This window comes from Sipha flava, unplaced genomic scaffold (genome assembly GCF_003268045.1).
Source record: "Sipha flava isolate LNK unplaced genomic scaffold, YSA_version1 73_pilon_pilon, whole genome shotgun sequence".
NCBI classification, from domain to species: Eukaryota; Metazoa; Arthropoda; class Insecta; order Hemiptera; family Aphididae; genus Sipha; species Sipha flava.
The window spans coordinates 3,054,494-3,066,631 of NW_020273613.1; the positions used below are offsets into that span (position 1 = coordinate 3,054,494).

At 27.2% G+C, this 12,138-nt stretch overlaps 1 protein-coding gene across 1 annotated transcript; it reads right to left on the reverse strand.

The window, feature by feature from the left end:
• Positions 1-473: 473 nt before the first annotated feature.
• Positions 474-12,132, reverse strand: LOC112692338 (F-box only protein 11). The gene is made up of 9 exons (XM_025566980.1): positions 11,105-12,132; positions 8,847-9,176; positions 6,377-7,323; positions 6,014-6,317; positions 5,615-5,918; positions 4,800-5,020; positions 2,203-2,421; positions 1,922-2,129; positions 474-639 (listed from the first exon to the last, which is right to left on the reverse strand). Exons 1-9 carry the CDS (start codon positions 11,202-11,204, stop codon positions 510-512), a joined length of 2,763 nt encoding a protein of 920 aa, XP_025422765.1. The 5' UTR covers positions 11,205-12,132; the 3' UTR covers positions 474-509.
• Positions 12,133-12,138: the final 6 nt, after the last annotated feature.

Consider the following 12,138-nt stretch of genomic DNA (forward strand, 5'->3'; position numbering starts at 1 on the left):
CTTGATAGAATACCAAAATTTAGTTATAAGCCTAATGGTAGGTAATGTTCAGATAATCTGATTTAAGTAAATATGAATAGATGCTCATAATTAAGAAAAATTTTATATATATATATATATATATATCACCTATTAAGAATAAGGTTAACCAATTAGTTTTTTTTTTTTTAATGACCTTCATATATTTAATATTACTATAAAGATAAATCACATTTATTTTGCAGTCAAAAAAGTATATCCAAAATAATAAACAATATTCAGTGAAGATAAATTGGATAAAAATGTTATACAGGTTTTAAAACGAAAAATTTGTTTATTAAGTAGAAGAACAAGAGGAATGAAAATATGTATACTTAAGATAAAGTATTACATCGTAACCCAAAAAATAGGATTTTTATATAAGTAATATTTACCACAAAATATTATTTATTAGCAATTATAAAAATTCTAATATAATACATACATAGTTTTAATTAATTGTTTATTACTTCAAATATTTTCTTTATATTTTAATTAACCATTAGGGTATGTGATTCTATAGGTGCTGCTGAGTCATACAGTGTATCCGTGTCCTGTGTTGGCTCACCTTGTAACTGACATTGATTGTTTAATGTACCAGCTCCACAATCACAAAAGAATCTATAATACAAAATATTTTCAGTAATTAATTAGATATGGTCTATCTACACAGGTTATATAAAAAATTATACATTATAATACATTTTTTTATTATTATAATATACCAACAGCAGATATAATATTATTATATATTTATTTATTTTTATTATAAAGGCTAAAATTAGTAAATTAATAGTCAATAAAACAGATTTCTTATACATTACAAACAATGAAAAATAGTATAAATATATCTAGTGTTTTGATTTAGAATAAAATATCCAATTTTTTTTATACTTTTATTGTAGTTTATTTGAAAATGTATAATTAAATGGGCTATTGGTTTTAAAAATAGAATTAATAATTTTAATATTGTTTACTAAGTGTTTTGATTTAGAATAAAATATCCAATTTTTTTTATACTTTTATTGTAGTTTATTTGAAAATGTATAATTAAATGGGCTATTGGTTTTAAAAATAGAATTAATAATTTTAATATTGTTTACTAAATTATATTACCTATATTTAGGATATATTATATTGTATATAAGTAACTGGTACAGTAAGAAAATCGAGTAATGTACACATTAACCAGGTTATTTGAATACTAACTATGCTTATTTATTGGATAAAGTAAAAATATAAAATATTATTTTTAAAATGTTTATTTGGTACATTATCTATCTTGGAGTGGATAGTGTTTTGATAAAATAAATTATAATAAAATATAAATTGTACATTATGAAAAAATGGGTGAACTGATATTGTATAGTCATTTTAAAATTCAGTAAAGTACTATCAGATTTTGAGTTCACTTGTTCGGCTTATTATTTGTTATTATTAATTATTATTATTATTAGTTGATTATTTAATATATTAAAATGACTTCTAAAAAAGAGAAATTTTATGAATTTTAATAAATAATTAATGAAAAGAATGAAAATTTGGTGCATTTAACGTAATTCAAATAATATGACATATTATCCGAAATAACATACATTTGAATGAAAAATTAATGTAAACATAAATCTTAAATTATTAAAATATGTTAATTAACATACAAGGGAAAAAATACTATAAATTATCAAATAAACTTTAGATTTACTCTGAATGACCTTATCTATTATAGCAGTTAAACATGTGTAGAAGACAAGCTTACAACATAAATATCACTGCAGTAACTTTATTATGCAAATAACATACATTACTTTATTATAAAATTGGAAACAAAGATACTAATTTTAATAGTTTAAAAGAAAAAAGAAAATAATAATTACTATAAAAAAATGATAATTTTTTTACATACCTGTCATGCCTAATGAATTCGACATCATGTCCAGCATGGCACGTTTTAATACAATTAACACAAATTGCATTTCTATCAGTCGTGTTGCAAGTCTGACAACGGTAAAAATCATGCATAGGGAATGACGTGTAAGAGGATATTTTATATAAACATTGACCATTGCATACTGCTTTTTCAACAGCATCTTGGTTACTATAAATTTTATTGCCTTAAAAAAAAGTTTGATTATTATATTATTATTACAAAAATATTAAATTAATATTATTAAATAAATAACTTACATCTAACAATAGGTTGTACACCACTGGCTAAGCAGAGTCCTCCAAAACGATTATTAAATATTTGATTACTATCTAAAGTGGCTGTTGCATTATTAGTAATTTCAACACCAGCAGCTAAACCATCAAATATCCTATTACGCCTCAATGTAGGATGGCTTTGAGTTGATATTAAAACACCAGCTTGAGCATTTCTAAATATTTCATTTTCTTCTAAATTACCTATAGTTTAAAAGTTAAATAAAGATTAAAAGATAAATATCATAAGAAAATTTTGAATTACAATTATAATACTTAAATTTATATAACTAAAATACAGTATACAAGTATTAGTTTATTACTATCTCTCCCTAAATTACCTTCCACATAGAAATTTCTAATGTGAAAATTCTCAATCAACCGCCTCTTTTTAATTATTTTATTCACATTTACTTATTGAACTATTTATTGTATAGATTATAAATTTTCATAAATAAACAACATTTTAATAAAAAATAAATAAATAAATAAAATACAAAAAGGATTATGAAAATATTTTTCATATTTTTTTTAAAAAATTCCAACACTATATCACAACTCAAACCATAATTTATAATTATATATTATACATATTTTTATTTAGATTTATAAATAATGCTAAATGTAATTATTAATTATGTATGATGTTAAAAACTTAATATGGTAGTAAGTCAAAAAAAGAATATAAAATTAATTTGATCAAAATAGACAAATACATAATTACTTTGAAATATAATATTGTTTTACGTTTTTAATAAAAAGTAATGATAAATGTTTATAAATTCAATAAAACAATATAAAATGCTTTAAAAATATACTTTCTCTTGAACCTACATTTCTTTCTCGACTACATTGTTTTAGCTATCCTTAGTGGCATATTAGGGGGAGTTCTTGGGGCTCAAAACCCACAGAAGAAAAAAAGGTTACCATTTAAGAACAAACGAAAAAATTATTGATGAACTGGTAAAAATAAGACATTTATGTTTTTATAATAAATAACTCTTCATTTGTATTTAAAATAATAATACAGTGCGTTTCCTTTTAAAGGTAACACTAAATAATTCTGTCCAGTGACATTGGATTAATATGCGGTTTTCAGGAGGGGATAGGGAATACATAAATACATATTTTTTAATGATTTTTACATTTTTAGATCTTTCCGTGTGCGCATGTGCAATACAACTTGCATTTTTTTAAATGGCAACCAGTCAAAGTTTCGATTAAAATTATTGAATTTTTCACCAATCATACTAGAATTTTATGAATTATTATGAAATTTTATTTATTATTTTTGTATCCGTAAGTTTGTAGATATTATTAAATCATTTAAATTTAATTTTGAGGAATTAATTAACCTCAATTAGACGTAAATGTTAGTTCATGTAAACTCCAAGTATCTTCTCCCGGTAAGTGTACCATCGTAAAAATACGGGCCGAGAAGTTTCCCATCTAGTAACCCACACCAAACGTTAGTTCCTCAAACTATTTGGTGATTTGTATCAGTCGTCTAATATGGATTGTGATCAGCCCAATACCGATTATTTTGTTTATTAATTATACCGTTGTTGGTAAACTTTGATTCGTCGGTCCAACAGATAAATCATAGAAAATCGGGTTTGACGTGTAATTGTATCATAAACCATGCAATAAATGTAAGTTTACGATTAGAATCACCTGGTACCAACTTTTGTACTAAATCAGGCCTACACGGGTGCAATTCATTTTTTTTCAAAATTTTTTGAACTTTTTTACAAGAAATTCCAATTTTTGAGGTTAATTAATTCCTCAAAATTAAATTTAAATGATTTAATAATATCTACAAACCTACGGATACAAAAATAATAAATAAAATTTCATAATAATTCATAAAATTCTAATATGATTGGTGAAAAATTCAATAATTTTAATCGAAACTTTGACTGGTTGCCATTTAATCGGATTTGATTTTACAGCTATGGTAAAAAGGACCAAATCGACTTAAAAAAATTTGGTCTATCTGAATTTGGTATTCAAAACACCTGTTATCATTTAAAAAAATGCAAGTTGTATTGCGCATGCGCACACGGAAAGATCTAAAAATGTAAAAATCATTAAAAAATGTGTATTTATGTATTCCCTATCCCCTCCTGAAAACTGCATATTAATCCGATGTCACTGGACAAAATTATTTAGTGTTACCTTTAAAAGAAAACACACTGTATAATAATATAAATATTAATTCATATATTTTATGTAATTTTTGTATTATAAAATCACTTATTTATGAGAAAAATTTTAAAACCCCCGCAAAAAATTTAAAAATATGCCACTGGCTATACTTGTCTTTCATCTTTTCAAGGTCTTCCAAATCTGGTTAACACATATACCAGCTACCTTCATTACCATCTCAGTTTTTCTCTCTACAATTTACTTCAACATTAGTTTTTTAGTACCTCTTAATTCATCTTTCTCATATCTCTTAAAAATAAATATATCTCAAACTAATATCACTCATAATTTTTATGGTAATTATTACTTTTAAACTATTAATGTATTTTCTTTTTTTTTAAATTGAAACCTAAAATAAAGTAAAAATATCTTACCTTTTCCACCGTTGAATATACAAATTCCTCCATCTCTACCATCATAGATTTTATTTCGTTTTAGTGTAGGATTAGAGTCTGTTTTAATCCAAACACCAGCCATTGCATTATCAAATATTTCGTTTTGTTCCAATACTCCTAATCCACCGTTATAGACTAAAACTCCACCATTCTGACCACCCCAAATTTTATTACCTTTAATTATTGGATTACTGCCAGTTCTAAAAAACAATTTAAATAATAAACAAATTAGCTAGGTAATCATGCAATTTAATTAAAAAATTATAATTAGTTATTCAAAACCATAAAAAATGTGTACATAAAAATGTAAGTAATTCAAAATTTTAATTAATATTATTTTAAAAAAACACTAAAAATCAAAAAAATTAAAACCAATACATTTAAAAAAAAAAAAACTTTAAAATAATCAAATAGTATGATAGGAAAAAACTCTAAAGGAACAATGATAGTTATGAAACCACAATTGTGTACAAGACAGTTCAAATTTTATCTATATTCATTTTGTACATAATCTATAATACTATGCGGAACAAATTAAATAATACTAGTTTTAAAAATTATTCTACTTTAACAAATTAAATATATAAAACAACTTATGCTTTTTTCGCATATATTTATTTAATATTAATCTCAAATTAAAATTTAGGTATTTCAATAAAAATCTTTATTAATCAATTAAATTAACAGATATGTGAAGTTTTAAATGATGAAATATTTACCATAACTACAAGTATTACATGATCACATAATTTATTACTTTATTAACATAATAATTTAAAATAAAAAGTACTGACCTTATTTGTACACCAGAATATAAATGATTAAATATGTCATTGTCTTCAAGTTTGCCATGTCCATTATCATAGAAATATACGCCCACTTGTTTACCAGAATGTATTCGGTTTCGGCGCAAGACTGGAGTACTACCTGTAGTGATCCAAACACCAGCTAATGTGTTTGCATATACCTCATTTTCTTCAACAAGTCCTGCGCCTTTTTCATGTACATATATTCCACCATGTTGACCATGATGAATTTTGTTATGCCTAACAATAGGATCACTATTGGTACGAATTTGAATACCAGCTAATGCATTACCTGTTAAAATAAAGAAAAGAAATATATTAATAAATATATAAATATATATATATATATATATATATATATATATTTACAAATATTTTCATACTAACCATATATATTGTTATGTTCAATCAATCCTCTGCCTTCACCAAATATATATACTCCACCTTGATGTCCATTATAAATATCATTACGTCGTATAGTTGGATTGCTGTTAGAAGTGATCCATACTCCAGCAAAATTATTACTATGAATTCGATTATCAATAAACTGACCAAGACCATTTTCATGGACATAAATTCCTCCAGTCTGACCATGATGAATTTCACATTGAACAACAGATGGATTTGCTCCAGCTTTTACCTCAAAACCAGCAATACGGTTATTGTGTATATCATTCGCTTCAAAAAATCCCTACAAAAAATATGAAAATTTAATTTAATAAGAAAAACTGAGAAAAATAAAATAGTTACCAATCCATTATCAAATGTGAAAATGCCCACATCTCTTCCATGATGTATATGATTGCGACGCATCACAGGATTAGCATGGTTTTTAACCCAAACACCAGCTAAAGCATTTCGGCAAATTTCGTTATCTTCAAATGTTCCTTGAGCATGATCAGTTACATATATACCAACATTTTCACAGTCACTAACATCACAATGGTGTATCCTAGGGTTTGCACCAGCTCCACTTACACATACAGCAGCTCCCACAACTGACGAACTTCTAATAATACAATGATCAATTGTTGGTGAACAATTTTCACCAACTTCTAAACAAAAATGTTTGTGATGTGGGACTGTAGATGTAACATTAGGAGTAAATTTCAATGTGACGTGCCCCATATAAGCATTTTTGGCACCCTCAACAAACATTACAGTTGATTCAGTTTCTCTTTCAAGAATCACTGCATCAGCAACTACACCAGAAGCAGCTCCAATTAATGTAACATCTGAATCGATTACCAAAAATTCACCTCGATAAGTTCCTGGGTGTAAAAATATTTTTGCACCACCATTTAGATGTTCATCAGCATGATCTAAAGCTGCTTGAATTGTGTCAAAATGTGGCATCCGCCTAACTGGATCTTTAGCAGTACCATTATAATGTGGTCTAACATGTAAACATCGTTTTTTTAGCTGCCTAAAACTTTCTTTCCATGGATTATGGTGTTCACTTTCTTCAAATGGAATAAAATCAAAACGACAATTTTCTGTATGAAACAGTGGTGTGTCATACTCAAATACACTCTGATATAATCTTTTCCACAGATTGTTATCATTGGCTATAGCTTGAAATCGCTTACAAACTTGAGCTATTCTACATAGATCTTGTTCATATAAATAACTGAATATGGTCAACATGACTTCATCTGGCAGTTCACATTGCAAGTAATGAGCGGCTGAATTTGAATCTGAAATTATATTTTATATATTATATGTTTTTTACAAAATAATTATTTCATTATAAATTATGAGAAATTTATAAAATTAATTTAAATAAAAATATTGATCAAAAAAAAAAATAGACAGAAAGGTAAATTTTTATACAGAATATTGGCTTATTAAGTATAATATCCACAGTATTATAGTGACAGGTATCAAAACAAATGTTAATCTTAGATTTATTTCTTTGTATTAAAAAGTAATAGTAATAATAAATAAAAAAACAAAATATAAAACAATAATTAAGTGCAGATATAAAGAACTATAAATGTATGTGAATTATATATTAATAGGCTTCCAACATGAAGTTATCTCAAGATAATATATTTTATAGAGACACACAATTAAAATATTTGCTCTGGACCTTATCCAATTTTTAGACTAATTTAAATAAATAGTATAAATGGTTATACTCGTTAGTTGCCTACTATTGGAGTACTCTCCTTTAATACTGTACAAGAAATTATGTGTTATTTAAAAAATTGAATTTAATAAATAGAAAAAAATTGTTTTTTTTTTTTTTTTTTTTTTTGTAAGAAAGTACTACCTATCATTTTAATAAATTAAAAATTATAAATTATATCTTTGGTAATACTTTGATATTGCTAACATGGTTATACCTGTATTAATAAATTTAATTGATATATGTATGATTTTATTAACAATATTGTAGTCTTTTTAAAGTAATAAAATGCATATATAGCAATAAATATTCTTATATTCAAATATTTATTCAAAAGTAAATTAAACTGCTTATTAATTTCATTAAATTTTAATTGTACATACAATATTTTCATTCACCCTGAGATATATAGTATAATTTATATTTTCTGTATTAATTATAATTTATACTACAAGTAGTAAAACAATTGTATTCTATAAGATATATTAAAACATTATTAAACTTGATATTTTTCATTGAAATATAAAATAAATAACTATAAAACAAAATAAACAGTACTATAAAATCTCAAGATAGTAATGATTAAAAGTTCATGGTTAGAAATAAAGTAAATACTGTTGTTATATTAGGATAATTTACAATTATATGAATAGATAAAAAAAGGTAAGGATACTTTTTATTAAAGATAATTATATTATCTCAGCATCATGATTCGGTTTTTTCTAGTATAAGAAATGGTTTAGGTACCAAACTTCAATAAAAAATATTATAAAAATACTAAAAAAAAATATTTGTCAAGATAATTGTAATAAAAAGCATCTTAAATATTTTAATTGCTTTAGCCTCATGTATTTTTATTATTTTCTAATTTTATAAATGAACTAACCATATTTTAAACAATCTTTTCAAAACTATATTGATTTGTTTTTAAAATGTTTGTATAAAGTACAAACGTACAAATCTTAGAGTAGGAAATAATAATGGTTTTCATCTCAATAAACCATAACATTTGATGTTAAATTTAATAAATACTTTAAATATAACCTTTAATTGAACAATTGACTTAATAAAAATAAATAAATCACTTACTGTCAGAACTAGTAATTGTACATGAGGTGTTTCTTCTAAGGCGTTTACGAGCAGGCTGAGATAAAGGAGGTATAGCAGCCGACTGCAATACCGATGCAGTAGCTGATGCTGTAGGAGATGTAGGGCGTGTGGCAGTTGGATGAATTGGAGCTGTAGCATTAAATCCAGCTGTACTAGCATCGTGTAAGTGTAAAGGTGATTTTCGACCACGTAAATCGTAAGGTGGCACATGTTGGAAGCTAGTACTAGTACTTGCGCCTCCAGGAGTTGCATAACTACCACTTGCAGCAACTAATGGTTCACATGTTACTCCAGCTTCTACTATACCACCTAAAAAATAATAATAAATGTAATCAATGATTTTCTAAATATGATAGAAAATTATTAAGACATTTATTGTTAATGATAATTATTGATTCCTAAATTAAGAAGCGAAACGTTGTAAACTTAACTTATAATGTAAAATGTAGAACAATTACACCGTTAGATTTACTAATTTTTTTTTTTTTTCTAAGATTATTTCTTCAATTACTTGGGTAAGATAAAATTGTCTATAAAGAATATTTTTGGACATAAAGAATTTCCAGCTAGTAAAAATTTAACTCTAAATTTATTTAATAGGAACTAAAAATTCATTTTAAGTTGTATTAAACATAAAAAAATTAGTTAAAAATATTAACTAGGTAGAAAAAAATTATTCAGACATCAAAGCTAAATAAATATTTTTTGAAATCATTACATTCCTTACTTTACAGAGACTCTAAAATTAAAATAATTTATTAATGTAAAATTATTAACTAAGATAAATACTTAAGGATAAATTTACATATTTACTGAGATATTTAACATACTTGAATATAATAAATATTACAAAGTATCTCAAGTAGATAGGTACACGGTTTTTAAGGAATTTAAGATTTCCATTACCAGCTGTAACATTTTAAAATATAATAAAAATCAATATACTTGTCAATTAAGATTTTATAAGATACTTAAAAATATTTAGCTCTACAAGAATTCTAATAAATCTCCGCCTATGGTAAATCTACAATATATGTCTGATTACATATACCTAAATATTTAATTCAACGCTTCAATGCTTTGAATTAAATTAGTGTTTCAAGGTCCTTAAATAATAATTTATCATAGTTTAACTATGATTTCTTTTTTTTGTATAAAACCTCCTTGAAATAATAGATGAATAAAATTAACTATTTCTTATTCAATACAAATTTCATTGTTTTCAATTACAATAAAGTTAAAATAATTTCTATTACTTGCCAATAGGTAAGTACCTACATAAAAAAGATAATAATTTAGTAGTATAGAGTATTTTTATCCCAATTTTTACCATTAGGTATAAGTAATTATATTTTCAGTTAACACATGCCGAAAACAATATATTTCCCTGAATAGTAAATCCATTTTAAGAATATAGATTCGTTGCTACTAAACATTTAAATTTTTTCAAATTTTTAATAACTTCTATAAACTAGCCCAGTAGGTGTATTAATATGAGAAAATGAGAAAAAGTGATACATACTCATACATACAGACATACATACTTTAATATTTTGTAAAATTATCATACCAGTAATGTACAAACTTATAAAATGAGTAATCTTGATATTAACAGATTACAAAGCAATACATATATATTAATATTTGTTACAGTAGGTTTTTCTGATTTAAAGAAAACCTAATTGTTAATGTAATACCATGAAGATATTCTTGTACAAGGTTATGGCTATTGTGCGACAAATAAATAAGGTCAAATGAAAAATTCCTAAGTTACATTAGACCGAACACAGATGGAACGATGAAAAAGTGGAGACAGTAGGTTGAAACAAAGATAACCTCGGTAAAGTCAAAAATTTTAAGACAGTATATTGCTCCAACGGATATCTGACTGAAATTTCTCTTTCATTCTTTTACATAACCTATATGCTACAGAAACAGTATTTATCCAAGTGTTCTTGCATCTACATGCCTCAATGAGCACCCCTGTTTTATAGAAGGAAAACAGCGCTACAATCTTATCGTTGTGAGGTGCCGAATGATAAAACAAAGATGATTGAGTGTAGGACCCTCGTTTATCAATTCGGAAAGTCGCAAACACATTTTACCTTGAGAAAGATCGCCTTTCTCGGGGATCGGGAGAATGGCTCGGTACAGCCATAGGGCACACATTAAATGAATCTGCCTTCGGGCGAACTTGAAAAAGAAAAACCGAGAGAATATACCTATATGGTACTCACCGGAATTCGACGTCCTGGATGGTATGGGCAGCCGGTTGGTGCCTTTTCTTCTCGTCCTCCGCGTATACGAACGGGTCGCGCTGAACGATGCGCTAGGCATTCTCTTTGAGGACGTTTTTCGTACAATTTTTAAAACGAGTCGCGGACAACCAGACAACGAAATCGATTAATTATACGGTATTACAACGAAATGGGGAGAAGAAAGAAATAAAGAATTTAATACACAATACGCCTAGATGAGTGTACAGCGGCAGTACCGAGACACAAAAGAAACAAAAATAAAATTTACTATAAAAATATTATTATTATAAAAATTATTACTATTATTATTAATTATATATTATTTATACGCGCTCGCGATACCAACGACGAACACATACGGACACCGCGCGAGCACACGTACACAATATCACACACATGTATGTATATAATATTATAATATGTACACGCACACACGCGCACACGTACAACGAACACGGCGCGCTCCGACTCTCGACAATAATACTATTTATTTTTACGATTATTTATGAATAATATAAAATACTTAACGTAGTACAGATGCAATAATAATATTTGGAGTACGTGCGTGCATAATATATGTGTAATTGTATTATTAATGTGCGTATGAAACGTATGTGTGCATACGCGAACGCGGCGGCGGCGACGGCGGCGGCGGCGGCGGCAGCGACGTCGACGACGGCGAGCGAACGCTTGTACACACACACACGCAATCACCGACGACTACGATGTCGTTCTCGCACACACGCACGTACCGTGTACGGTGTACTATACCACTAGTACGGCGACTACTCTGCACTACCACTCCGTACGGACTCGCTCTCCCGCACACGCGCGCGCGGTAGGGTCGGAGACGGCGGCGGCGGCGGCGGCGACGAGACAAAAGAAAGGAGGCAGCTGCTGGTCATGAACGACGACGACGTCGTACGGACATTTTTTCTCTCTCGGCGGTTCTCGCACGCGCACGCACGGGCACCAGCACGACCGCACAACTCTCTCGCGCACGCACACCACCC